This window comes from Enhydra lutris, unplaced genomic scaffold (genome assembly GCF_002288905.1).
Source record: "Enhydra lutris kenyoni isolate GAN:26980312 unplaced genomic scaffold, ASM228890v2 scaffoldscaffold30, whole genome shotgun sequence".
Classification (NCBI taxonomy): Eukaryota; Metazoa; Chordata; class Mammalia; order Carnivora; family Mustelidae; genus Enhydra; species Enhydra lutris.
The window spans coordinates 21,829,916-21,857,236 of NW_019154114.1; the positions used below are offsets into that span (position 1 = coordinate 21,829,916).

Sequence of the window (27,321 nt, forward strand, 5' to 3'; positions counted from 1 at the left end):
TGGATCAACCTTTTGCCCCTGCTCTCCCCCAGCCTCCTGGGGTCGGAAGAAACAGAAATTCACTCAGAGGCCCTTTAGATAAAAGACGCAGAGGTATGGGAGGGACTAGAGGCTGCTTTCTAATAAGCCAGGCCACCTTGAAAGGCTGTGGGTCTCCCATGAGAGCAAAGTGGAAGCCATCACAAACCATTTGAGTCAGCTGCTGGGTCTGGCTCCCTGTCCCTAGGTCACACAGTCCCTTGCTCATTACCCTGTCTCCACACACAGGGTGGAAGTTGACTGTTCTACTCCATCTCACTTCTCACAACCAGACGTGACAGGATGGTGGTTCCAATTCCAGTCTTGGGTCCCAGGAGAGGAGCTGATTGGTTCGGCTGTGCGTCTCTCATCTCGTTAGCAGTGACAGGAAGGTAGGGGTCCCACCTTGTAGAGGTGGCTGCTGAGGTGACCCGTCTTACTGCCGTCACTGTAAGTGGGCAGAAAATTTTCTAAGAAGGAGCTTCCCCAGAGGCTGAAGTCACCCCAAAAAGACCTACTCACCAGGTGAGACATGCAAAGTAACAGTGGTACGGCCAAGTGCACTGGAAAGGCACTGGCAGTGGTGTTGGAGCTGGTCCCCAGGCCCCTGCCCCCTGGCTGCTTGTGAGGACTGAATGCAGACAGACTTGCCTCATCCTACTCGGGACAGACACGTTTTAGATTCATGCTCTGCATCCTACAAGACCCCTCGGCTATCCCCAGAGCCACTCAGGGTCTCCTAGTGCCCGCTTCCATCTCTAGATTAGTGCCCCTGGGGAGCTAGCCAGAACACAGCAATCCGTGACTCTTTCCCTCCCAGGAGTCCCCTGCAGTGGACTGCCTGGGAGTGCGCACTCTTGTCACACAGCCAGGGGAGCCTGTCATCCGTCACCTCACTCAGCTCTCTGGGGGGTCGGGAGCCGAGCCAGCACTCTGTGGTTCCAGGCTGGTGGGTGGCCAGGAGGCAAGATGAGGGTAAGGCTGGCAGAAACAGTGCAGCATTCTGGAGGCTCTGGGCAGGGAGGGGCGTTCCTGCTCACCAGTGCACCTTCAGAGGGCAGGGGCTGGGAGCCAGATCCTGACGTCCCCTGTGTTCAGGTCAGCTAGCTGTCTGTACTCTCCAAGACCGAGCGCTCCCTTACTTTCTAGATGGGGAACCACGGTGTATCTGGGAGAGAAGACGGCTGCCTCCCTCCCGATGAGCAGCTCTGAGCTGGAAGATTTACGAAGCCCCTCGACGCCCTTGGTCTTAAGAAGAGGCTGTCACTACAGTTCCAGGATCCCGCACGGCTCCGCCCTATAACGCACAGCAACCTTAAATTTGGAAAGGTCCATTCCCACGGAGGTCCACGCTTGCCTACAGCGTGCGGTCCAGAGCACACACGCCGTCACACACCGGTCACAGAGCCGAGCCTTAAACACGCCGGCGGCCGCCTCCCACCCTGCTCCCCGGCCGGCTGCTGTTCCCGGGGCTGCCCGCTCCGCTCATCGACGGGAACCGCCGCCTCTGGGCACCCTTCCCCCACCGAGAGGCCGCCTCCAGCGCGCCCCGGTCCTGGCAGCAGGACCCCGGCGGCGGCGCTGTCCCCGGCGGCAGCAGGACCCCCGACGGCAGCAGGACCCCGGCGGCAGCGGCCCCTCCCGCACTAACACCCCCTCCCCCCAACCCTCTTCCCGGTACAACAGCGTCGCTGACACAGAACCCGCACCCAGGGTCTGGCAGCCGCCGAGAGGGCCAGCGTCACTCCACGGTGACTGCTGTCAACCTCAAGAGAAGCGGCGAGCCATCGCTCTCTTCGCCTAAACCGCCCCGGCCCCGCGGTCTCCCCAGGCCTAGTTCTTCCCCAGCCGGAAGTCGGGAGGACGGAGGCGGAGGTGGGGCCGCGCTTCGGCGCATGCGCGCGTCGGCGCAGCCGCGAGAGCGTCAGTGCGCATGCGCCAGGACGGGCCCATTTCTCGGCCATCCCCGGCTCCCCCGCCGGTGGTTCCACCCGCGGGGGGCGGGGGCAGGCGCGGCGGGAAAATCGGCTCCGCGCGCGGCACCACTTCCGTGCCTCGGGGTCCCCGCTCGCTCCGCGTCCCGCCCGGAGCCCGGTCCCTGTCCCCGCTCCCGCCATGGCACAGCCCCGCCTCACCGACTTCTTCGCGCGCCGCCGCCCCGGGCTCCGCGCCGTGCCTCCGCGGGTCAAGCAGGCCTGGCGCACCCCGAGCCCCGCCAAGCCCGCGGCAGGCGCCCCGGCCCGCACCCCGGGCAGCAGCCGCAAGCGCGCCCGCCCGCCCGCAGAGCCCGCGCGCGACCACCCCGCGCCGCCCGCGCGCCGGAGACTGCGGCTGCCGGCCGACGCGGTGAGCGGGAGACAGGCCGGGGCTGGGGCGCGGGCGGGGGGCGCGGACCGGGGGGCGGGCTGCCCACGGTGCACGGTGCGGAGAACCGGCCCCGAACCGCTGCAGGACACTGGAGAAGGCCTGGGGCCCGGTGCCCGCAGACGGCGGGGGCAGGTGTGCGGTGGGCGCCGCGAGAACCGGGCGCAGAGCTCCGCAGGAGGGCGCGGAGGTGCTGGACGGAGCTGCTGGAGGGGCCGGAGGAGGGCCTGGGCTCCGTGGGCTGGTAGATGTCCAGCGCAGGCTGGGCGAGGGGTCAAGCCCGGGAGGAGCAAGAAGCCCAGACAGGCCACTGCTGGCTCCTCTGGTTTGACTCCAGCGAAAACTGGGCCTTGTGCCCCCTTTGTAGCTAAGCGAGGGAGAGAGGAATCAGTCTTTCACCACCGAGTCTGATTCCTCATTCACCTTCTGCGTCTTGCCCGCCAGGTCTCGGGTCCCACTGCCCCACCTGCCCCAGCTGCCCTCGCTGTCCCGGCTGACACCAGTGCCCCAGCTGATGCCACTGCCCCGGCTGTCCTGGCTGTCCCTGGCTCCCCAGAGCAGGCCTCTCTCTCAGCAGGTCTCCAGCCCTGCCTGGCCACCCCGGAGAAGAAAGTGAGTCTGGACCCAGGGTGGGGGAGATCAAGTGATGTGGGTGTGACTGGCCAGCTCATGGCGTCTTGTGTCCACAGACCTCCTCAAAAGTCACATTCTCTGAGCTGAAGTCGTGCCTACAGCGGGCACGGGAGCTAGGGACCCGGGCCCAGGAGCTGAGGGCAAGTGCCCAGAGGAAGGATGCTGGCGAGCCCAGCGTGCTGGAGGACCAGGGGCACCCAGCAGGGCCATGGTGAGTCCTGGGTGGGCGTTCAGGCCCCAAAAGAAAGGCTAGGCTGGTAGGAGGACAGGGCTGGGCAGAGGCAGGGATGGGGCTCTCAGATCCCAGGTCTGCCACTGGCTAGCTCCGCACCCGGACCTCCATCTGTGAGACGTGCCAGCTCTTGCCGTGAGGGCCCTTGTGAATTTCGGATGCTTTCAAAGGCTCGCTGCTATGGGGTGTACGTGTCCTGTAGCCCTGTCTGTCCTCCTTTGCTCCCTGTGGTCATAGTGTGCCTCTTAGAGATGAGGGAACCAGGGTTGGGGGTGGCTTGGGACTTCCCCGGCCCTGGGGTCTCCAGGGCCACGTTGCCTGCCTGCTATTTGTGTTGGAGGGGTGTGGGTCTGGTGCTTTCCCTGAGCCTGGCTTCCTCCATGGCAGTGGAGAGAAGGCACCTGCCTACCAGCGCTTCCACGCCCTGGCCCAGCCGGGGCCACCAGGCCTCGTGCTGCCCTACAAGTACCAGGTGCTGGCGGAGATGTTCCGCAGCATGGACGCCATCGTGGGCTTGTTGTACAACCGCTCCGAGACCGTGACGTTTGCCAAAGTCAAGCAGGGCGTTCAGGACATGATGCACAAGTGAGTGGCCCACAGCGGGCAGGGGCCTCCCCCTGCCTGTGGAGACCGCCCTGTGCCCTGCCTGGAGCTCTCTGAGCCCAGTACCTTGTCTCATAGGTGCTTTGAAGAGCGCAACGTGGGCCAGATCAGAGCCGTGTATCCAACTTCCTACCGCTTCCGCCAGGAGCGCAACATCCCCACCTTCAAGGACGGCGTCAAGAGGTCCGATTACCAGCTTACCATTGAGCCGCTGCTGGACCACGGTGAGTGAGCCGTGGCTGAGTTCACGCAGCTCTGAGCTTGTCTCCCTGCCAGTGACACGGTTTGGAGCGTGGGTGTGAGGCGTTGGGCCCTTGGCCTCGTCCAAGACCCGGGGCCTCAGCCCTGAACTCTGCCCGCAGAGGCCGGCAGCTCAGCGCCCCAGCTCACGGCCTCGAAGCTCCTGCAGCGCCGGCGGCTCTTCAGCCAGAACCTGGTGAAGCGTGTCCTCGAGCACCACAGTGTGAGTACCCGGCCCATGTGGGAGGCCTGTCCCTAGCCCGCCCTGCACCCCGTCCCCTCCTGTAACAGCTCGGTCCTGCCTGCAGGAAACAGGCCTTCTTGAGAGGCTGACCTTTCGAGTTCTCTGGACCCCTCCCATGGCTGCCTCCTGCAGGGTGGATGTGGGGTGGGCGAGGGTCCCGGTTCTGTCCCCCGGCTGAGGGGGAGGAGCTCTGCATGGCAGCCCCAGGCCCCTGGAGGTTCACGACGGGCTCAGTGGGGGCTGTCGGCTGCGGTGTCCTGTCCTTGCCCGGCTGAGCAGCTGGAGCTCGGGTGCAGGTAGTCCAGCCGGGACAGGAGCCCCACAGCCTTGCCTGCCCCAACACGGATGTGCCCGGGATCAGCCCACACTCCCTGTCCCCTTCACACACAGGCCTTCCTGGCCTCCCTGAACCCTCCCGTGGTGGTGCCTGAGGACCAGCTCACACGTTGGCACCCCCGGTTCAATGTGGACAGCGTGCCTGACATCGAGCCGGCTGAGCTGCCCCAGCCGCCCACCGTGGAGAAGCCGGCCACCGCCCAGGAGGTGTTGGCCCGTGCCCGCGGCCTCCTGTCGCCCAGGGTGAGACTGAGTCTGGGATGACAGGGCGGGGCGGCCCCGTCTCCACGCGGGCATCTGATAGGTAGGCTCTGTCCTGGGCCACATGCCTCGGGGCGGTGGGATGGGCTGTCCATCCCACGCAGTGCGCAGGCTGGCCGGCTCTGTCCTGGGGCAGCAGGTTCAGCCCTGCTGGGCTGGACAGACTGTGCCCCCCCTCGGCAGGGGAGGCTCCTCCTCATTCCTCCCTCTGACCTGCCCTAGATGGAAAAGGCCCTGAGTGACCTGGCCCAGCGTACCGCCAAGCCCAGCAGCCCTGGGTCCCCCGGCTCCGACCCACCGGCCACACCACCAGCTAACCCGCCTGCGGCCCTGAAGGGGGTGTCCCAGGACCTGCTAGAGAGGGTGAGTGCTGGGGGTCCCGGTGGGGCAGAGCCGGGGACAGCACGGGCCTGGCTTCCCACTGACTGTGGCCTGGGCCCGCCGCAGATCCGGTGCAAGGAGGCACGGAAGCAGCTGGCACAGATGACCCGGCGGCCGGAGCAGGAGCAGCGGCTGCAGCGGCTCGAGCGGCTGCCCGAGCTCGCCCGCGTACTGCGCAGCATCTTCGTGTCCGAGCGCAAGCCGGCGCTGCCCATGGACGTGGCCTGCAGCAGGCTGCTGGGCAGCTACCCCGTGGCCCTGAGCCCTGGTGTGTGCGGGGCCCTCCCTGTGTCCCCGACTCCCGGCTGAGGGTGGGCACCGGGGATCGGCTGCTCCACATGCGTGTGGAGCGTCTGTGGTGTGTGCTGGGCGGGCACAGTGCCTTGGAGGTCAGCTCTCGAGCTTCTGCCTTCGCAACCCGACTGTGCCCTGCAGCCCCTCAGGTGGCCCCACGGCCCATGGGACCCTTGGCTCCCTCCAAGCTCCAGGGTAGCTCGCCCCTGGGGACTGGGACCTGTGTGGGGCTTAGTGGGAGGGTCAGCTCCTTGGCAAAGCTGTTCCCCATCTTTCGGTGTTCACTCTGCTTCTCGGAGGCATGGACAGGCAGGCAGGGGGAGAGGGGCAGGGTTGGCCTTCAGGCAGGCCTGCTGACGGGGCCTGGGCCCCCGCCTCATGCACCCCTCCTTCTGCAGGGGAGATGGAGAAGCACGTGCAACTCCTCTCTGAGCTGCTGCCCGACTGGCTCAGTCTGCACCGTGTCCGTGCGGACACCTACATCAAGCTGGACAAGGCTGCAGACCTGGCAGGTGTCCTCACACGGCTGGCCTGCCTTGCCCGGGCGGAGGCGGTGCTGTGAACCTCGCAGCCACGGACTTCCGGTCCCTGCCCTTGCCCGCTGTGTCTTTTACTCTCTTTAGGAACAAGATGCACTTTCCCTCCTCTGCACCCCCCACCAGGCTCCCTGGCCAGCGTGGGCAGTAGGCCTCCCCTGGGGCAGCATTTTTGTCATTAAACTGGTTTTTGTTGGGGACTTGGTCTCTGCAGTGTTTGGGGTGTAGGGAAGTGAGGCAGGAGGGCAGGCGGTGGGCAGAATGTCCCCAGGACATCCACGTGGGAATCCTGGATGGCCCAGTGGGCTCGGTGACCCCCTGGGCCCTTGTAGGAGGGCAGCAAGCTGCTGGCTCAAGATGGAGGGTCGGCCCTGAGGCTCTAGAAGCTGGGAAAGCCTGGAGCCCCCTGAAGGAACCAGCCCCAGCAACACGGATGGGCAGTTCCACCATCTAGAACCTGAAGACAAAGTTGTGAGCTGCCCAGGAGCGTGACCTTTTGGAGCCATGACTGGGCAGCAGTTCGGGCAGCCCTGGTCTCCTGCCTGCTCTGGGCCACAGGAGGCCCGGGCGGCCGGCCAGGTGGGATCCTGCACGTCGCCCCACGGCCGCACCCCAGCACCCGGACCGAGAGCAGCCACTCTAACAAAGCAGTTTATTCACGTCTGTCTTTGTTAAGTGCACCTGTGGGGGCTGGGCCCCCGCCTGAACTGCCGGCTCCAGGCCTTGGCACCTCCAGCTCCAGAGCCCGCAGGAAGGACCGCGACCACGGCCTAGGCACTTCGGAAAGGCAACTGCATGCACAAAACCGTTAAAAAAAAAAAAAAAAAAAGTCCAGGCAGATGGCTGGCGCCCCCTGGCGGCCGCGGCGGCGTCACTCGAACTGCAGGAGGGAGAAGAAGGGCACCGGCGCCAGCTTCTCCCTGCCCTTCAGGGACGTCAGCTCCACCAGGCTCACACACTCCAGCACCTCGGCCTGCAGCTGGCCCAGCAGCTCACAGGCTGCCCGCATGGTTCCTGGGCGGGGGGAGAGGGGGTTGGTAGGGTGACGAGGCTCCCAGTGGCCCGTGCGGGGTCCCGCAGCTCACTGTAAGCTGGACAGCGCTGCCTGGTCTGCTGCTCACATGCTGTGAGGCACATTCTTCCAGCCCTCGAAGCGGAGCCCCCGCCCCCCCCGGCCCTCCTTCGGTGGGGTGGGTGGGGGGGAAGACCCTCACCGCCAGTGGCCAGCAGATCGTCCACGACCACCACCTTCTGCCCCGGCTCCAAGGCATCTCTCTGGATTTCCAGCTCCGCCTGCAAATGGGAAGCACACGGTCCGCCTGTGTCCGGAAATGGCCTGGGAGGGGATGCTGACAGGATGCGACAGCCTGGGCCCCGGTTTCAACCCACCCAGCAGTCTCTTGGCGAGCCTGGCGTCTCAGACAGAGGCTGAGCACCAACCACGGCAGTGCCCCTCGACCCCACGACTCTTCGGGGTGGGCGGCGGTGCCCAGCCCATTCACCTTGCCGTACTCCAGGGTGTATGAGGCAGACACAGTGGGGCCGGGCAGCTTCCCTCGTTTTCGGATGAGCACGCAGCCCAAGCCAAGCTCCTGGGCCAGGGATGGGCCGAACAGAAAGCCTCGGGAGTCCAGGCCTGTTGGCGAGAGCTGGGGTGTCAAGGGGCAGCTGTGTGGTACAGCAGCCTGAGGTCCCCGTGAGCCAGTGCTGGAAGGTGACACGGAGCCTTTGCAAAGACAAAAGGCTCCTGGCTCTGTCGGCCGCAGCTGGAAGACCAAGGACGTCACACTCTCGACAACGCTGACGCGGCCCCTGCCGCGCACAGGGACCCTGGGAGGTGGGGTCAAGGACCCGGCGTGCCCGGCACGGCACGCACGTGCAGCTGTGCCTCAGGGAAGTGACCTGACTTCCCTGCTCAGCGCTGCTGCCGGTCTAGCGGGGCTGGCAGGGACTATGACAGGGACTCAGGCGCCTTTCGTCATCCTTAAAAGCAGCTTCTGCCTGCAGCGGGCAGAGCGGGGTCCCCACGCCTTCCAGCAGTGCAGTGGGGCGGACTGCCCTGGCCGGGGGGACTCAGCCAAGTGGAAAGCTCTGGTCTCGGGGAGCCTTGGGAGCCCCGGGAGCCCCGGGCGAGGGGACTCGCACAGGGACCAGACCTGCCAGGGTGCCGCGGGGAAAGGGCGCGGCCCAGGGCTCAGGGCACTCCAGGGGAGAACACCAGCGTGCTTGGCCCGTGGACTCTGGTCAGACACTCCCTGCGCAACCGGGCGGCGGGGCCCCACGTGTCCGGAGCTGGAGGCCAGGAACTTGCGGCGCGGGCGGGGCCGCTACCGTCTGCCGGGCCACTCGAGGCCGGACCCACCCTCCGGCCGCCGCGTGCGGCGCAGCGGGTCCGTCCCTACCACCCACCCAAACACCGGTGCGGCGTCCAGTGTGTCCCCCGGGGGCCGCCCCCCAGCCCCTCCGCGCTCACGGCCTCCTGGCGCAGACCCTGCGGCCCCGGACACCCCAGGGCGCGGCAGGGCCGGCGGGGCGTCCCGGGTTCACTTGCCCACGACGTAGTCGATGTCGCCGCCGTGCGTCTGTCTCAGGTGGCGCGTCAGGAGGCTGATGCACGCGCGGAAGGCGGCGGGGTCCTTCAGGAGCGGCGAGATGTCCCTGGCGCGCGCGAGCGGGCGGGTGAGGCAGGGCGTCGGGCGTGGGCCCCGCGGCCCCCCGCGCCCCCCCGCGCCGCGCGCCCCCGCGGCCGCCCCGCCCACACCTGAACAGCACCCCCGGGACGGGGAAGTCCGGGAAGCTGCGGACGCGCCGCGCCACCAGCTGCAGCTCGGGGTCCGCCATCGAGCAGTCGGCGCGTGTCAGCGAGCGGGGGAGCGAGGCTCGGCGGCGAGGGGGCGGGGCCGGCGGCTCTGCGCCTGCGCTGGGCGCCAGTGGGCGGGGCCGCACCGTGGGGCTGGCTCCCCGCCGCTCGCCGGGACTACCGTATTTCTCCGAATCTTAGGTGCCAAGGTTGTTCCGGCGCGCTTGCGGTTTTGCACCCTGAACAAACGCGTCCGCATCTGCGGTGGCTGCGCGGCCGGAGGGCGACCGCGGCGTCCGCGAAGGGCCGGCCGGGCTCCCGGGGAAGTGCCGAGGGGCGGGGCCGGCCCCGCGAGAGTCCGGGAGGAGGAAGGGCCCGGGCCACCCGAGAGCACCGCCCCGTCCGCGGAGGTGGGCGGTGGCTCGGCCGCCGCTGGGCGGGACGCAGCGAATTCCACCCGGGCACACCGCTCCCCTCTGGCCGGCTTCTGCAAAAACGTAGCTCTTAAAAAAGAACCCCCAAGTGCCCGCTCCTTTATTCTAAAACTCCTCTTCGTTATTTCCCAAGTCTTACAGCGGCGCAGTACGGTTGGCGTCTACACCGGCTCGCTCAGGTTCCCCCAGGCTCCCCGCGCCAGGCAACACTAGGAGCCCCGCCCCGGGGAGGAAGGCTGGCAGGGCAGCTGAGAGGCACCGACTCGCCACAGGGTCCTGGGGTCAGGATCCCTAAGGAAGGGGGAAGGTCAAGGTCCCCACTGGACCAGGGAGGCCTTCCTTGGTGGGTTGTCAGGATCCCCTTCCGCCTTCACAATCCCACTCAGTGGGGCGCAGGGGCCAAGGGGCCAACACAGGACTGGCGAGGCCAACTGTGACGGTGAGACTCAGGTCGCAGCCCTGTCCTCTGGATCCCGGGATGGAGGCAGGGCCCTGGAGGAGGCCGGCAGAAGGAGGTCGGAGGGCAGCATCCGGCTCTCGGGCTGTGAGGCTGTGGGTCCTCGAAGCAGGGTCAGCCCGACCAGGAGGGCTGAGGGATGCCAGGGCTGGGTCTCCGGCACATGGAGCCAGCAGGTCCCGCTGCTGGCTGCAGATGAGGTCTGTCCGGTGTGGGCACGGCCCGAGGGCAGCCGGGGCTCAGGGTTTGTCCAGCAGGGAGCCCTGAGGCCAGAGTCCTCCTGGCCGCAGGCACTAGTGGGGCCAGGAGCACTTCTCTGGGACGGACTCCGGGGGCGTCAAGCACTTCCCTAACTTTTCACAGCCCGGAGGCGCCCAGTTCTGGCAGTGAGAATTGAGAGAGAACAGCAAGTTACTCTAAGCACATCTGGGCTCCATAGTGGCCAGAGTCCCGCCCGGCCCCATCTCCTCCTTTGGCCTCAGGGTGTGAGCAGCTGCGGCCCAAAGCCACACTTCAGCAAGGGCTGACCCGGGAGGACCCTCACAGCCTGCTCAAGATCATCCACAAAGAGCTCTCTGATGGTCAGCTGCGGGGAGAGCTGGCCTGTTCCCGTGGAGCACGGACAGCCCCTCGGCCCAGCGTCCACACGCCTCCGTACAGCCGTATTCTCCTGGTCTGGAGGCAGGGCCCTCCCTGCTTCGCCATGGCCTCCCACTGCCCACGGGGGTCTCTGGCCTTGGAAGGGAGACTCCAAGTCACTCTGGAGGCATTCCCCCCAGAGCGGGCCTCACAGGCTGTTCCTGAATCAGATTATTGAGGGCAATGAGAACCGCGTTGAAGGTCTCTCCTGCCCTGGATGGCATCACCTGGCTTGTGGCTGCCCAAGAGGGGAGAGGGGACCGGCCAGGCTTTGGAGAAGGAAGCTGCTCTCGACCTCGGACACAGAGCAAAGCACAGGGTGTGTGCAGAACAGACTCTGCCCAGCCAGCCGGACTGAGGGTGGGGGGAGCCAGCACACGACTGGAGGCCGGTCCACACTGCTCTGGGCTGCCTTCAGATCACTTGCGGGGTTGGGGGGACGGGTCCAGGGGTCAGGTGGCTGCGGTCATGCCCCGGCCAGTTCCCTCCACGCCGTCCCCCGCTACATCACATAGTGGGAAGGGACACGGGCACCACATGCACTGCTTGACAGAGGGCATGCTGGGGGTGGGGACAGCTCGCCTTCCCAGTGAATTAAAGATGGAGCTTGGAGTGGGCACGTGGGGCTCTCAGACTCCTGGGACCCCAGGCACCTTGGTGGTCCTGAGACGGGTACCTTCCTGCTCTACTCTGTGCGTTCAGAAGGCAGACCACCCCACGGAGGGAGGGAGGCAGCCCTGGGGGCTTCTGCTCTGAACGTCGTCCTGTGGGGAGCTTCAGGACACGAAGCTGCAGGCGTGGACAGCAGCGACAGGCCACCCCACCCTGGCCCTGGCTACCGAGGCAGCCCTGCCCGCCCTAGGATCACGCTCAGCGCCCGGAACACGCGGCTGATCTGCTCCTGGTGCGCTCCCCCCACGCTGCCCTGGCCCCTCGGAGCAGACCAGACTCCACACGGCAGCGTCAACGGTGTCCGGCTGCTCTCTGAACCACCGTGCGGGGCTGCAGGATGCGCGGCTCAGGGAGAGGGGCCGTCAGGCCGGGAAGCTGGGCCACGCCGTCCTGACGGTGCTTGGTGGGCTTTGAAGCCAAAGCTTCGGATACTGGGACACCTGAATCACCCATGTCCGGAGCAGGAAGCCAGACACCCTCAGTTCCAGGGACAGGACCTTCAGGCCATCAGTCCACTGTGTCCACACCCCATGTGGGAGTGACTTAGGCCAAGCGACTCCTGGCCACCCCTGCAGGGTCTGCGCAGAGCAGCAGGAGGGGAAGGGGTCCAGCCCGCAGCCCTGGCAGCCTCTGGAGGCCCGCCGTCTACCGGCGTCCTGCCACACTGCCCAGCAGTCGCCTCCGCTGCCAGAAGTCTCGGCGATCCCAGACAGCTCCCAGTCGAGAAGGGGGTGAGGGTGTGGGCTGCACAGACGTTCCACGGCTCCCGGGACACCCTCCCAGCACTGGCGGCCTGCGGCACATCAAGCACTCACCATGACGGCCCGGTTGCACACGTTGAGCTGGGGCTGTCCAGGGACCAAGGTCTCCTGGTGCTGCCGGACGGCCAGGGTGACCCCACGAAGGGCATGCAGGTACTCAGGGCTGGCAAAGCTAGAGGCAAGAGGACCAGGTCACTGAGGGAGTGAGACCCAGGCCGGCCAGCGGGACAGGCCACCCAAGCAGCGGGGGTAGGGGCCTGGGGAGCGAGGGGTCCACCACCCCAGTGGAGCCACCAGCCGGTGGCCCCTACCGCTGTCCTTCTGTGCCCAAGGGCTGGCATGCACCTCAGGAACTGTCCTACAGACGAGGCCGCAGGCACAGCGGCCATGACCCCTGACTCAGCGTTCGGGGCCTGAGCCCCGGCCAGCACCACTGAGGGCACCAATAGGACCATGGGCGCCCCCGAGCAGACCTGGGGCCTTCCCACTTTCCCAGTCCCTCCCGCCCAGATCTGTGTGGCAGGAGCAGGGGTCCCGCCCTACTCCCCAGTCTCTGGGTCTGTAACCGTGGCAGTCCCAGGTTGCCCCGAACCTCAAGCCCTCCACTCCATCCTGCAGGCCGCGCTCACCGCACACACGGCCTGCAAGCTTTTCAGAGCAGGCCTCAAGACCCTGTCAAGTCTTTCCCCTTCTCTGGCCAAATGCACTGGGAAGGACTGGCTTAAGCTACGGTCGTTCATCTCAGCAGCAAGGTCTGCCTGGCTCTCGTCCTCTGAAGTACGGGCACAAGTGTGCTGGGGACATATGTGACTTCTGGGTGATGCTGGGGGAAGTCAGACTGTGGGAGGCCTCATGGGCAGAGGTGCGGCCTTGTGGCTCCTCCGGAATCAGGCCCTGCCATCGGCTCCCATGGCCCCGCTGGGTGTTGGCTCTGAAGTTACTTCCAGGGACAGGAGAGGGGCTCGGACTGCTTCCTCCCAGCCTCCCCCTGGTTTAGCCTGATCCCCAGCCCCACGCGCACATGGCCCTGGGCTCCACACTTGTGGCTGCTGATACCCGCGAGGGCCTCCCAGCTCCCAGCAGGAAGTGTCCTGGAGCCTTGGAGACATGCGGCCACAGACTGGGGTTTAGGCCCCCAGGGTCTCTTCCCTCCCAGGTCTGGAGACTGCAGGCCGAGATCCAGGCAGGAACACACACCCTCGGGAGGTGCGTGTCCCTTCATCTCTGCCTCCGATTTCATGTGGCCTCTCCCCCCGTGTGTGTCCCTTCTTCTGTCTCCCAGGGCTACTCTCCGGAGGCAGGACCACCCTGATCCAGGATGACCTCCCCCCGACCTTGCCTTCACTGTCCCCACGAAGTCCCCGCTGCCAGTAAGGCCACGTGTGAGGTTCTAGTGTGGGCAGGCGTGGGGCCCCGTCTGTCTCCTTCCCACAGTCCCCGGGATCTAAGCTGAGCAAAGGGCCTGGAAGTGTCTCAAGCGTCCCGGTTGGCACCACAAGGCCCCGCCCCAGAGCCTTGCTGGGAGGAGCCCCGGGGTGGATCTTTCACGCTGGTGCTGCCCGCCGGGTACGGAGGGGCTCGTCCTCCCCACACGCAGAGGCTGTTCAGGGCGGGGGTCACGTAACTGTGTCACATGGACCCGTGGTGGAGGGACAGAGACCAGGCAGATGGGAACACCTGAGGAGGCCGGCCACGCATGCCAGTTTGCTGAGGAAGACACGGAGGACAGGCCTGGACCACCTGCGGGGGCAGGAGAACCACCCCACCCGCCGCCGCCCGTCTCCCAAGAGCTCAGGACGTGCCTCTACTTGGCAGTGCCCAGCCCACCAGCAAGCTGGCGCCTTTGCTCGGGGCTGGCTCACCTTAGGGGGAACCTTTCCCCGGGGTCTCGTCCCAGGTGGAAGATCAGGGGCAGCTCCGTGTGGTCCTCCTGCGTGTGGGTGGTGACTCCTGAGACGTTCTGCCCGGGGCAGAAATCGATGCCCTGAAACGGGAGGCCGGGAGGGCAGTGAGGGCTGTGTGTGCCCCAGGAGCCCAGAAGGCAGGGGCCTCGAGCTCCCCGAGGCAAGCCAGCCCGTCTCACTCCCACCTGCTGCATCCCTAGATGTGCCACGAGAGTGTCCCAGGGCTGAGCACGACGGAGGGCCAGCCTCCTGTAGGATGGTGTCTCTCCCATGCCCTGGCCCCGGAGCCACTGAGCCATCGTGCCTGTGTTTTGAATCCCGCCGGCAGCCCCTTCTTGGGGCAGGGAAGTGATTTTTTTTTTTTTTTTTTTAAGATTTTACTTATTTATTTGAGAGAGAGAGAAAGAGAGAAAGAACATGAGTGACATGAGGGGCAGAGGGAGAAGCAGACTTCCGGCTGATGCAGGACTCGATCCCAGGACTCTGGGATGCTGACCTGAGCCGAAGGCAGACACTTATCAGCTGAGCCCCCCAGGTGCCCCGGGAGATAAATCTCTTTAAAATATTTTAGGAGCACCTGGGTGACTCGGTGACGCGTGTAACTCTTGATCTCAGAGTTGTCTGAGCCCCACGTTAAGTATAGAGACTGGGTAAAAAATGAAATCTCAAAAAAAAAGGAAAAAAAGCGCTACCACTTAAACAAATTGTTCCAGCCCGTCTGGGGGCCTGTCACTGAATTTTGGAGCAAAGCCACCCCAGCGCGTGCTGCTCAGCGCTCCCTGCAGGCCGCCCGGGAGCCGGGAAGAGACAGGCCCACAGTGGCAGCCCAGACGCCCGGGAACAGCAGGGCCTGAAACAGACTACGGCCGACGCGTCGGAGGACACAGGAGAGCAGACCGTGCGTATCGAGGCTCAGGTATATGGCCCCAGGCCCCCAGACAGGCCCAGTTCTGCAACTTCCCAGGCCACCTCTGCCCTCGGGGCTCCTTTGGGGGTACACTGCGGGGCAGCTTCAGTCTCTGAGGTCAGCGTGCGGCACGAGCCCCGTCCGGGTGCTGGGACGGCCCTGGGCCCCTTCCAGAAGCTACTGCCCTCACGGCCTAGAGCTGTGTCCCCAAGGCTCGCAGGCCGTGGGACCCCGACTTGGGAATAGGAAAAGCCAGCTGTACCCCGAGGAAATCCTGACACCCTGGTGAGCCCAGGGCCCCACAAGCAGCTTAGCTCTAGTCTTCAGCCAATACGGGACACGGCCTAAGGGAGGGTCTGGAGAGACGGCTGTACAGAGACGGGTGCTCCGGTGCTCGAGAACCCCAGAACTGGCAGCCAGGGAAGGCTTTCTGCAGGGTCAGTGCGGTCGACGGGCCCCCCACACCCCGTGTCCAACCCCCTGCGTCTGTCACGGACAGCTGGTCAGCGGAGCAGGTAACATTCTGCTTTTCAATGAAGCGGGGAGGTTAGGAACCCGTGAAATTCCATTTATCCGCACTGAGCTGTGACTCTTGAGCCAGTGGCTGAAAAATAAGGAGACTCGAAGTCGGAGACAGCCAGTGATGCATGCCCAAGTGGGTTCCAAAGTGGGTGACCCCTTGACCTTCTGGGAGTAGAAGTGCTGGAGAACACACTGGGATTTGACTACGGGAGAGCCCACAGCCTCCAGCACGAAAAAGCTGGCAGCTACCAGTCTAGACGAAAAACACAAATCCTCACCTGGATGCAAGCCAAGTACACTACTTACCAACAACCCGCCAACCAGCACTGGGTTTCCCTCACGACTGCTGTCCCCTGGGACATCACAGCCCAGCCAGCCCACATGGCCCCTTCTCCCTTGGAGCCCAGGGTGCACCCGTCCCTCCGCGGCCCTGGCCCTTGGAGCCGTGCACTTAGTCTAAGTCTGGGAGTGGCCCCCAAGTGCAGAGGACCACATGCACATGTGTACCCCACTCCTGCTGTGCCACGGGCTGCCACAGGGAAGCTGGTCCGTCCTCCTCCTCGGCCCGCCCCCCTCAGCTAGCCCTTGGGGAACGGAAAAGCCTGACCTGGGACGTGGCCGGGCCCCAGGGACAAGAGTATAGCTGGGAAGCTAGCAGGGTCCACGCGGGTGACTCCCAAGCTAGGGACCACAGACCCGCATGCCCCTGCAGGGACACAGCCCCGGGCCTCTCCCTTAGGCTGGGAGCCCTTAGGCTGAGCAGCCCCAGCCGGGCAGCCTCGTGACTTCTGAACAAAGCTGGCCCTAGCACGTTAGCCTCCTGTAAGAGCCATTAGAGCAGCCGACGGTGAGCCCACTCCCCTCCCGGGCAGCTGCCTCCCAGGGAGGGACTGCCCTGGGGAGAAGAGAAGCAGCGCTCTGCCTCCTGGGAACTCAGAAGGGTGCCGAGCAAAGAGCCCTGAGGGAGTGGGAGCCACGTGTCAGGCGGAGGAGGGCGGGACCCACGCAGCAGAGCGGCCTCTCCCGATCCGGGTCCCACCGCAAACACGGTCTGCCCAGGTCACACAGGCAACGGCTCCACCTGCAGAACCTTCTGGACTTTCCCAACACTCCTGCTGAAAGAGGCTCCCCCAGCTCTTCTGGGGTCCGGCCAGGGTGGAAGCTGGGACGGGTCTCATTTGGGGCTGCCCGGACCCTGCCCAAGAGCCCCTGGAGCCACGGGGAGGCCTGAGGTGGGGCTCCCGGAACCCTGCTCCCATGCCACCTGGAATCTCGGCAGGCACAGTGGGGCCACAGAAAGCCCCAGGAAGGAGCAGTGAGGCCACACAGCTGCCCCCGAGCCCGCACGGCCAAGCTCTGGGTTTTTGGGGGCTCCTACGACCTCTTATCCTCTGAGCACCTAAAGGGCAAACCACAGGCACCCTGCCTGATAGGACATGGGGCCAGGTGCTGAGGATGGCTGACATCGTACCTGAAGGGCGGGCAGGCTCAGCCGTGGGAGGGAGAGCAAGGGCAGGGACCCTGGACGCGAGCAGGAGGGCTGAGTGGGCCTGAGGGAGTCCAGGGCTAAGCGTGTAGGCCAGGGGGCAGGACTCTGCCATGCCCTGTGCTGAGAGTGGTTTGGAAGAGGTTGGGGACCGCTGCCACAGCGAGTCTGGGGGTCCACGAGTCAGGTGGCGAGCACGAGAGGCCTGTGACCACCTGTCTTCCACAGTGGCCTCTGGTCCTGGCCTGCTCTGTCCAGAGGTGTCCTCCTAAGAGCGGGGTGGTGGGTCTGCAGAGTTCACGGTACCCCAAGCCCCCTCACCTGTCTGAACTCCTCCCAAGAATTGGTCCAGGTCCAGAAGTGGGCCTTGTACTGGCCGAGGGTGGCCGCCATCAGCGTGTTGCCGCGGTAATAGAATATTGGCCTGTCGCGGAGGGAGGGAAAGGGTCAGGAGGCAGGAGAAACTTGTCACAGAAACGACCATGCTGGGCTCCCACTGGGCACAGTGGGGAACAGGTCCACCAGGCCGTGGTGGGTGGTCGGGCCCCTGGGTCCTCGGCCCCGGCGTGAAGCTGGCGGCAGGCAGAGAGGCTCTGGCCCTCATTTCGGGGCAGAGAGCCTGCTAAGCCACCACCACCACTGCACTCCCTCCCCACCGAGTCAACAAGTTCTTGTCCAGGGACCAAGACAGAAAAGACAAGCACAGTTGAGAACGCCTGACACCATCCACCACCCAGACCCAGGCCTCAGCAGCCCTGCAGCGGGGGTGGCCACCTTCCCAGCCACAAGACAGCGTTTCACAATTCACGTCCCTCGAGCAGCCTGGGGAACTGACTCTGTCTGAGCACAACAGCACCTGGCCTCAAGCTGGGAAGAAGCAGGTCCGGCACCTGTGAAGCCTAAGCCAAGGCCGGGCCCCAGGGGTCCGGGCAGCCGGACACGCAGGCAGAACTCCCTCCACCCCCAGCGCTGGGCCTGGGGCCCCGATGCCCCGGGTGCTGGGAGCAGGGTCTCGGAGCGCCAGTGCTCTCGCTTCTCGCTTCTCAGGTCCTCCCCCTGCCCCGAGCCGGCCTGGGGAGGAAATGGCCTTGTCAGCCAGGCCTGGCTCTGTCCCCTGGTGTTGGGGGGCTGGCGCCCGGCGGGCACGCACCTGTCTGTCAGCTGGCCCCATAGCATGGCAGGGAGCAGGTCCAGGCCGTCGATCACCCTGTCGCTGGGCGGGGCCAGGCCCGCGAGGGACAGGCTGGTGGTGAACAGGTCCATGATGCTGCCCAGCTGGTGGCTCACCTGGAAAGATGACGGGTGCACTCGGCGAGCCCACCCTGACCGGACGGCAGCCAGGGGCACACGGGCACAGAGGCCTTCTCTGCCCGATGTCCACATGCGGGTGCACATGCCCTGGGCCCAGCCCCTTCCTCTGGGCCCTGCCTTTGCAGTCTGACCCCGCTCCAGGCTGTCCCAGAGCCCCGCATGCTCTGGAGAGTCAGGTCAGTGCACGTGGGCCACCACACGAACCCTCAGGCCTCACGACCCTGCAAGGGAGGGACGAGCTCCTCCTTGGGAGAGTGGCTTTGGGAGGTTAGGGCTGAGCGGGGATTCAAACTGTCCCATCCCCAGTTCCTGAGTCCTCGTTTCTGTGGTGACTACGAATGAGACAGAGGTAAGAAGACGGTGCAGGGAGACACAGGTGGGGCCCAGCCTGCTGATGCCGGACCTCTCTGAGCCCATCTGTCACCACTGAGCCACTGTGAGCTTCCCAAGTCAGGTAAGAGCACAGGTGGAGAGGAGACCCTCGAGGCCCAGAGCAGCACAGAGGGGCAGCTGGCTGGGGACGACCCGGGCCCAAACGGGATGGTCTCAGTCGAGGCACCGAGTGAGACGGGTCTGAGGAGAGGAGCACTCTTGGCCGAGGGCCACATGCTGGTCTCCACGGACGCACGTCTGCTCCCTGGACGTGGCTCTGCCTCATCTGGAGACCCCGGGGTTCACCCCACCACCTGGCGTCAGCAGCCTGGAGCTGGGGTGAGGGCCGGCGTGGGGAGGCCGGAGAGTCCGCTGTTCAGCTTGGCGGGGCGGGCATCTGTGGGCATCTTGTTGGCTGGGACCTCCAGCCGCTCTTCCCGGTCCCCAGGGGCCCCTCACGGCGGCCCTGGGATCACGTGAGACGCCCCCGCCATGAGGAACTCCGTGTGGACACGGAGCACACGGGCCACAGCCGCCTGCACTGTGGGCTCAGCAGCCCAGCCTGGGGAAGCAGGAAGCTGGCGTTTGATTCGAACCTTCTGCGCGGGTTTGCAGAAGGCAGGAGCAGGCGGCCAGTGGCATTACCTCATTGCCACGGCTCCTCCCCTGCCGCTTTTTTTGCAACAAAAAAAGGAAGAAAGAAAGGAAAAAAAATCAAGAAATCCCAGTACTTTAACTGCCAAGAAAAATAAAGAGGGAGGAGACTGCCATGTGGGTAGCATGGTGGGGTTAGGCCAGGACAGCTACTGTCCTTCTTGTCAGCACAGAACAGCCGGGGGCACACACAGAAACTTCCTGAAGGACAAACACTCTCGACATGCGTCACATCTTTGAAAGAACACCATCAGACTGCTGTGGGACACAGAGTCCCTGCTGGTGCCACCGGCACTGCCAAGACCCCACACAGGAGCGGTCCCTCCACCAGGCAGGAGGGGGCCTGAGTACCGGAAACGGTGGGCAAACCACAGTGGTTAAATGAAACTCTCCCGTGGTCGCTGCAGGGCACAGGCCTCACAACTTGTCAGGCTCAATTTCAGCGTGTGCCATGGGACACGGCGCGGGGAAGGCTGCCCGGCTGTTCCTGGATTCTCGCCTCAGGGAGCAGGGCTGAGAGGTGAGGAGCCAGGCAGAGGAGGGCCAGAGGCGGAGGATCCCAAAGGCTGGAGCCGGCCCCGGGTTAGGGTTAGGATTAGGGTTAGGGTCAGGGTCAGGGTCAGGGTCAGGGTTAGAGACAGTCCCAGAGGGTGCAGCTGTGGGGGAGCCTGGGCAGGAGGGTGGGCTCCGTGCCCCACGCCCGGTGTCTGATCCCAGCTCCACCATGGGACTGCCAGCAGTCCTGACAAGTGACTTCCTCTCCTTGGGCCACGGTTTGCTAACACGTGGCATGGGAATGCTGACGATGGTGATGGGGACAGAGTAACGCCCCCCGCACTGAGGTCCACGTCCCCATTTCCAGACCCCGTGCACGTTCCTCACATAGCAAAGAGGGAATCAAGGCTACCAAGCAGCTGGCCTGAAGATGGGAGCTGATTCTGGGTCCCTGGAAGTGGCCGGGGTGCCAGAGTCAGAGGGAGGAGGGTTGGCGCGGGGTCCTGGCCACGGGCAACAGCCCCGGGGCCGGAGTCAGAGAGAGGAGGGTCGGTGCGGGGTCCTGGCCATGGGCAGTGGCCGGGGGGCCAGAGTCAGAGGGACAAGGTGACATTCGACTGGACTGGACGACGGAGGGAGGGGCCGTGGGTACCTCAAGGACTCTGGAAAGACGAGGAAACGGACCCTCCCCTGGAGCCTCCAGAAGGAAGCAGCCCTGTGATGCTGTGAGCCTGGCCCAGGAGGCCCAGCTGGTCTCCCAACCTCCGGCCTGAGTGGAGAAGGGTGTCATGGAAGGCATGGAGCGCAGCACTTGTGACAGAGACCACAGGGAAATCAATGCCCCTGCAGTGTTGTTGTGAGGGCCGCACCAATACCAGTGTTCCCTGGGGGGCGTCGGAAGGGGAGAGAGACCAGTTCGGAGACCGTGAAAGGAGTATTTCAAAACGGGAGCCCTAAGACCCTGTATTCCTCAGGAGTCTGAACTGAGCTGCCCTGTGAGAGAAGACCCTGCGTGTGGGTTCCTGGTGGAGGGAGGGACAGAGCAAGGAGCTCTGGGGCAGGAAAGGGCTCCAATGTCTGGGAGGCTGCTAGGGAACCAGTGGCCGGAGGGAGACTGTGTGGCCAAGCAAGCTTTTAGGAGCTCAGTGCCTGCCGGGTGTTCGTGAGGTCCATTAGCACACTAGAGCTCTGACAAGTCCTGCAGAAAAGAAACCTGCTTAACTTAGCTGAACTCAGGACCGCCATGTCCACTGACAAGGCAGCCTCGTCACCGGATGGCAGTTGCTAACACCGCCCCTGAGGCCCCAGTGCCCGCCCCACCTGCCCTTCACCAGCCGCCTCCTGGTGTGGAGCTGGCAGTCTGAGCTCCATGAGCGGCCAGCGTCACTCACCTGGCCCTCAGGGACTCGCCCGGGCCACCACGCGATCGCAGGCTCCCGCATCCCACCTTCAAACGTGGTCTGCTTCCCACACAGAAACGGGCCGTTGCTACCGCCTGGGGAGACAGAGTCGTTGTGCATCAGATGCCTACCCCGAGTCCCCAGGGCGTCCACCCTGCTGGCCTGTTGCTTTCAGGAGGATCTGTCACAGCCTGCCCCCAAGCTTCCTGGGTCCTCGGGGTGACACTGCTGAAAGGACCAGCCACAGAGTTTAGGCATCAAGGTCAAGGCCAGATGCCTGGACATGGTCAGGCGGTGACACTGTTTCCCTAAGGCAGCGCGAGTGCTCAGAAATGGAGACTGTGACGACTGCCCTTAGGCGGGGCTGTGACACAGGCTCCTGGGGAGCAGCTCAGTGGGGTTCACGGCTGCCTGCAAGGACTGTGTGACTTACATGTTCCTGTCCTCGAGTGTCCCCTGTGTGGGGGGTGGGGGGTCTAATCAAAATGTGTCCCCCACCTCGGTCCCAGCAGGGGGCTGGGGACGGGGCAGGTTCGGTTCCTGAACCACACGCATGGGAAGCGCCGGAGGGCAGACGGCCCTGGCCAGGCTGGCTCCCTCCCAGAGCCCAGGGCGAACGGCGGCGCTGCCACCACCACCTGCTGCCTGTGGCTCCCTCGAGCCCGGCCCCCGGGTGGAACAGGAGAGGCGGTGCTCTTGCTCCTACGCAGGACCCGCACCCCGGCCCCCCGCGTTAGCACAGGCAGACCCTGAGAGAAAGCAAGGAAGGGCGCGTCCGGGCGACAAGTGAGCGAGCGTGGGCAGACGGAGGCCCAGGCAAGGGCATCGCAGGAACAGCGAGGATGGACGTGGCTCCTCCTGGGGCTTTGCGGGGCTCAGATGTACTGACGAGGCCCGACTGCTTGTCTATTTCTGTGTCGCAAACGGTGAGGCGAGCACACAAACTTGCGTTCTTACAACCTAGCATGTGGATTGCGTGCGTGGGAACCGGCCCCTACTTCAGGCATGAAGATGGGACACCGCTGGCGGCCCCGGCAAGGCCTGCGCGTCGGGGGCTCTCGGCGCAGAGCTGGGAGGCACAGCAGGGACAGCGGCGTCCAGCCAGGCCCCGGGTCTTTGCTGGGAGGGATGCAGAGGGTCCCACCCTCACCTCTGGGACCAACAGCAGTGCAGGGAGCGCCTGCGTGAGGACGAGGTCCCTCCATGGGCCGTGAATGGCCCCTTGGGGCCCCAGACCAGCCGGGCCCAGTCCCCAAAGTGCTGCTCTGTGCCAGCGTGATTCCTTCTCACCTGACCCCATCTGTACCCATGCCAGCCGAGGGGCTGCCCCAACTGCATGGTCCCCTAGCACCTCCCAGCCGAGGCCTGTCCCTCTGGGGTTTCCTGCTCCCCGTGGCCTTTCTTCCAGAGCCCTCTGAGTGACTCAGGGCCCTGCTAAGGCCCCAATACCTTAAAGGAAAATGGGACAAAAAGATATGGTACCATGACAGGGAGGGGGGACAGACAGGCTTACAGGACACCAGGTGGAACCCCTTGCTCCCCAAGGTGCAACAGTCCGTGAATTTGCCGAGCAGCCCTGGGGGGGTCACGGCCCTGCAGCGGCTCCCTTGCTGAGCCAGGCCCGCACTCTGGGGTAGGGGCTGGGTCCCTGCCCTCCAAGACACCACTTCCCAGGAGGTCTGGAGATGCCCCAGCAAGTCTCCTGGGCGACAGTCTTCCCACTGGACGAGGGCCCTCGGGAAGGTAGCGGGCATCTCCCCCATTGGACGGGGCCCCTAGGAGGGCTGAGTGGCCCTGACAGAGCCTCAGAGATCCCAGTGTCCCAAGGGCAGCCCCATCTGGGGAGGCGAGGGTGCTTGGAACACTGGCCTTGTTTAGGAGCAGAAATGAGGGCAGCGCCATTGTCGGAGGTGAAGAAAACGAACGTGTCCTCTGCGATCCTCAGGTTCCGGAGAAGGCTCAGGATTTTCCCAACACTGTCGTCGATCTCCCGGACAGCGTCCCCGTACCTAAGGTGAGAAAGGGCGTCAGTGAGCAGAGAAGTCACGACTTCGGGGATGGACAGCACACCGGAGGGGCTGGCTTCAGAGGAGAGGGAGAGGAGAAGCCCAGTTCCCAGAGTTAACACGGGACGGAACATGCCACACTGCTGCAACCCTCCTGCACACAGACTGGGCCGGCCGGCAGCTTCGGGGAAGCACGGGAGCTGCCATCCCTTCCCGTGAGGGTAACTGAGACCGAATGGCTGAGTGCCCCATCTCTGGAGCCAATCAAGCTCAGCCGAACTCTCCAGGTGGGGGACCACGTCTCTAGGACCAAGGACTCACCGCCCTCGCCGGCTGGTGCCCAGGAAGGGCCGAGATGCGTACACGGGCGCGTGGGTGGCGTCGACGGCCCAGTACAGGAAGAAGGGGCGCCGAGCCGCGTGCTGCCTCCGCACGAAGTCCAGCGCTTCCTGGGGGAGACGCTGCCTTGCTCGTCTGCCCGGAGGCCAGCCTCCCCGCGCGCCCGCCCAGCCCACGCGCTGGTCACCTGCGTGTACACCTGCGTCAGGTTGGCTTCCCCGGTCTTCAGATTGATGGGGAATTCCTCGTAGTATCTGAAAGTGACACAGACCCAGACAAAAATCCGCCTCCCGGAAGCCACGTGAGCCTCCTCTTCCCTGACGTCCCAGGCGGGTACGGCCCCGTTCACAGGAGGAGGGAAACGCCGCCCGTGCACGTCAACGACCCAGAGGCGTGCGCCGCTCCGGAGGCCCCGGGCCGGTCCAGGACGAGGCCCCACGGCAGCCCCCACCTGGGAGCAACCACGTGTGAGGACACAGGGAGGCTGGCAGAGGGGGCACTGCGGTCACCCCGGGCCAGCAGCAGCTCACGGGCACAGGCACTCTGAGCCGGCTGTGTCTGCGGGGCACCATGGGCGCTCCAGGACCCCCGAACCCCGCTTCCAACGGGGCGCGTTCTCCCTCAATGAGGCTGTCCTGGAAACGCATGGGCCCAACCCAGCTTTCTGGCCCTGATGCAAGAACTTCCACCAAAAACGTGAAGCAACACGAAAGGCGGGCAGGGAGGAAAGTGAAGACAGATGAAGCTGGAAACAGAACCGCGCCGACGAGCGGGGACACACGGCGGGGACCGTGAAGGCATGCCCGCGGCCAGACCGGAGCCCGGGGAGCCACCCGGCTAGGGCAGCAGAGCTCCAGGCGGGCTCCCGAGGAAGGGAGCAGCCCCGTGGGCTCCTGGCACACAGCCACAGGCCAGCCTGGTGCAGGCGGACGGCCTCGGAGCCGGAGCCCAGGGCCACCCAACGGCTTCAGGAACCAAACCTCGGGAGCGGAACACAGTGCTGTGTGACACACCTCGGGGGTCCTAACCTCTCCCACGCTAAAGTCCCCTGTGGGCGGCTCGAACAGCAGCCCTAGGCCGTGGTCCTCCTCACCGCGGCAGAACCGTCGGCTGACAAAGCCGAGCGCTAGGAGGCCGTGCCAGAGCCGCTGACCCGCCCCCAGAGCGGCATCAGAAGGCGGGGCTGAGCTCCTCGGTGTGCGGGGTGGGGCGGGAAGGGACCGTTACCTGCCGACCATCTCCCAGTCCCTGTACACAGGGATGTTGGGCCTGGCCCTGTTGTCATATGGTCCAAAGTGACAGTTGGGGGACCCGAACCACTCGTCGAATCCACGCTTCAGGGGGTGGAACTGAGGCCTGTGGCCCAGATGCCTAGAAACGGGAACCCGGACGCTTTAGGGACCCTGCTCAGGGTACCCCAAAGTCCTGAGCACGGACAGCTCCTTGCCTTGTGTGTGCTGAGCCCCAGGTGCCCCAAGACGTCCTCCTCCAGGTGGGCGCCAGGACCCCGCCCACCCACGCCGACAGCCCACGGCCCTGGCCACAGCGGGTGTCCGGGCACAGAGGGGCACTCAGGCATCCCTCCGGAGTGCTGCGAGGGCTCAGGGAAGACACCCAGTGAGTTCACACCAGCCAGAAGCCACCCAGAACTCTCTGTACTCTGGTTTCTTTCTTCTTCCACTTCTGGGGACGGTTCTATAGGTTCTGCCTTCTCTGGGATTGTGAGGTAGTTGCCAGCCCCTCACAGTAAGGTCTTCAAGAGCCTCTTCCCCCAGTTACGAATAATCATGCCCCAAAAGACAGCTGCGCGGCCCTGGGGGAGCTGACCATCCCAGCCTGGCCTCATCACAGCCTGGGACGCTCCAGGACCTGCCAAGGTTGCACACTAACCCAGTGCCCGGGGCCCAGCTCGGGGATGGGTGTGCCCGTGGGGTGACCAGGGCCAAGCCGCTCCCCAGCCCAGGCTCTCCGGACTGCGGGCATCACGACCCTCCCTTTGTCAGTTCTGCCAACAAGAAGCAGCTGAGGGAGGACCCAGCAGTCCCTGAGCCAGAGCCGTCTGCTCCTCAGAACACACGGTGCAGGCACACGGGGGTTTCCACTCCGCCCATGGGCTCTTGGGGAGCACAGCAACTCTACGGGGCCAGTGGGCTCCCACGGGCCTCTCACGGCCACACAAGCTGGAAAGCAGGGTCTCCCTCCTCTGCTGCCCTGGGGAGGCCTTGGAGGAGGCGGCCAGGAGACCCCGCTGCCTGCTCAGAGGTGTTCTGGAGGCCCGTGCAGATGCCCAGGCACTGGTCACTTGTGTGTGGTCACACACAAGGCGGGTGTGGCACGGCACGGTGGGGCGGGGGTGGGTAGGCCACGTGGGGCCAGAACTGAGGTGCCCAGTGCCGGGGTCTAAGAAGGTGACAGTGTGTCTCTCGGGGCCTCGGCTCCCACAGCTGGTTCTCAAACACTCTGCCTCCCAACTGCCGCGTAGCCACGGTGCGGCTCTGGTGTCTGCAGGGCCCTCTGCTGGGGGCAGGGCCATGGGCGCTACAGCGGCCACTCGCTGCAGAAACCTAACCGTCCCTCTGTGCTCTGTGCTCCCTCTCCGCGTCTCAGGCCGGCCCGGGCCGCTGCTCTGGCATGGTCACGTCTCTGCACGCCCACCAGCGCTGGCCCAGAGGGGGACATGCTGGCTGGGCCAACGTGGCTGCACGCACATACCCACCAGCTCAGGCGGCCTCCACCTGACACGCACAGCCGCTGGAAGGGCTACTTTTGCGAGGCCGTCGGCTCCCAACAGCAGTGGGGCCAGCGCCGCCTGCCGCTGAGCCTGAGCGGGCTGCAGTCCCTCGGGACCCCACAGTCCCCGGGACCAGGGCGGCTGGAATGGGCTCTCATGTGAATCCAGCCTCCACCCACCCCCAGACTCGCTCAAGCCACGGAAGTCTGACTCCGTGGCACTGGGCTGGGAGGAAGAAGGTCAGTGCAGGCCACAGCCCTGTGACAGACCCCACTGAGACTGGGACGCCCCACCCCAGCCCCCCCGCGCCGGCCCCGGAAGCCTGCTGGACCCAGGGCACAGCTGCCAGGCTGGGCATCACAGGGCCCGTCCCTCCCATGGGCTCCCCACAGAGATGGCCCTGGCAGTCTCCCCGGGCTTTCTGGGCACTGCCCAGGACTGGGCTGGTGACAAGCACCCCCAGAGCTGCGCTCTGCCACCACCTCCTCCAAGCACCGCGTGGCAGGATGGCTCCCGACGAGACTCAGGAGCGAGAAAGCACTCGTCGGGCAGCCCCTGGATCACCAGGATTCTCGACACTCAGTGTCCTGCTTCCCATGGCTCTCCCACTGCCGTGACCACAGTGCTGTGCTCGGGCGCCCATCCTGGAGAAGGCAGTGCCAGCAAATGGCAGAAGAACTAAGGGCAGAGGGGCCACGGTGCCATGAAGGACAGGCACGGACGGCTGGCCATCGGAAAGGCTCCCCGGGGAGGGTGGACTGGCTCTCTTCCAGGAGCCCCACAGCTCGGGAGAGGGAGCAGAGACCCTGTGACCTTCACATCTGTCTCACGGGCTGCACACCTGGGGATCCCCATGGAACCTGCTCCCAGTGGCAGGAACGGCACACACGCACACCACAGGGGCCTCTGCCGTCATGACCACAGGGCCCTCACGATCCCCCACCAAGGGACTGTCCTCCGCCTCCCGGCTGCCGCTCCGTGTCCCCCCCCCAGACAGCACCCTGCACTCACCCACCAGCTGCGCATGCCCCGCAGGAGCGTCAGGACTCACCACTTGCCCACGATCTTGTTGGTGTAGCCGGCCCCCTTCAGCAGCTCGGGCAGCAGGCGCTCCTCAGCCGGGATGCCACCCACGATCTCCTGCGGCGTGTAGGCTGCGAGAGCACGACCAGCCCGGCACGGGCTCCCTCCGCTTCCTACCTCGGGGCACGACCGGCCCGGCACGGGCTCCCTCCGCTTCCTACCTCGGGGCACGACCGGCCCGGCACGGGCTCCCTCCGCTTCCTACC

At 65.4% G+C, this 27,321-nt stretch overlaps 3 protein-coding genes across 5 annotated transcripts in view; 1 reads left to right on the top strand and 2 right to left on the bottom strand.

Moving 5' to 3' along the window:
- Nucleotides 1-2,030: 2,030 nt before the first annotated feature.
- On the top strand, nucleotides 2,031-6,342 carry LOC111152897 (chromatin licensing and DNA replication factor 1). The gene is made up of 10 exons (XM_022511621.1): nucleotides 2,031-2,364; nucleotides 2,827-2,994; nucleotides 3,072-3,226; nucleotides 3,635-3,832; nucleotides 3,929-4,074; nucleotides 4,213-4,313; nucleotides 4,725-4,913; nucleotides 5,154-5,294; nucleotides 5,379-5,580; nucleotides 6,005-6,342. Exons 1-10 carry the CDS (start codon nucleotides 2,134-2,136, stop codon nucleotides 6,166-6,168), a joined length of 1,695 nt encoding a protein of 564 aa, XP_022367329.1. The 5' UTR covers nucleotides 2,031-2,133; the 3' UTR covers nucleotides 6,169-6,342.
- A 438-nt stretch (nucleotides 6,343-6,780) lies between these two features.
- Nucleotides 6,781-9,380, bottom strand: LOC111152805 (adenine phosphoribosyltransferase). The gene is made up of 5 exons (XM_022511450.1): nucleotides 8,904-9,380; nucleotides 8,694-8,800; nucleotides 7,645-7,778; nucleotides 7,357-7,435; nucleotides 6,781-7,156 (listed from the first exon to the last, which is right to left on the bottom strand). The coding sequence occupies exons 1-5, from the start codon at nucleotides 8,981-8,983 to the stop codon at nucleotides 7,014-7,016; spliced, it is 543 nt and encodes a 180-aa protein (XP_022367158.1). The 5' UTR covers nucleotides 8,984-9,380; the 3' UTR covers nucleotides 6,781-7,013.
- Nucleotides 9,381-9,446: 66 nt separating this feature from the next.
- The window catches only part of LOC111152803 (galactosamine (N-acetyl)-6-sulfatase), a 24,761-nt gene continuing 6,886 nt past the window's right edge, over nucleotides 9,447-27,321 (bottom strand). For 2 of the 3 annotated variants that reach the window (XM_022511447.1, XM_022511449.1), the window contains exons 4-14: nucleotides 27,084-27,186; nucleotides 24,529-24,672; nucleotides 23,489-23,555; nucleotides 23,284-23,411; nucleotides 22,826-22,965; nucleotides 20,948-21,051; nucleotides 17,875-18,011; nucleotides 17,046-17,148; nucleotides 13,768-13,889; nucleotides 11,960-12,077; nucleotides 9,447-10,213 (exon numbers count right to left, since the gene is read on the bottom strand). In XM_022511447.1, coding sequence (XP_022367155.1) covers nucleotides 10,127-10,213; nucleotides 11,960-12,077; nucleotides 13,768-13,889; nucleotides 17,046-17,148; nucleotides 17,875-18,011; nucleotides 20,948-21,051; nucleotides 22,826-22,965; nucleotides 23,284-23,411; nucleotides 23,489-23,555; nucleotides 24,529-24,672; nucleotides 27,084-27,186 — 1,253 coding nt within the window. In that variant the 3' untranslated portion in view covers nucleotides 9,447-10,126. Of the gene's footprint in view, nucleotides 10,214-11,959; nucleotides 12,078-12,417; nucleotides 13,613-13,767; nucleotides 13,890-17,045; nucleotides 17,149-17,874; nucleotides 18,012-20,947; nucleotides 21,052-22,825; nucleotides 22,966-23,283; nucleotides 23,412-23,488; nucleotides 23,556-24,528; nucleotides 24,673-27,083; nucleotides 27,187-27,321 lie in introns of those variants that run through there. The other variant, XM_022511448.1, reaches the window with a different exon arrangement.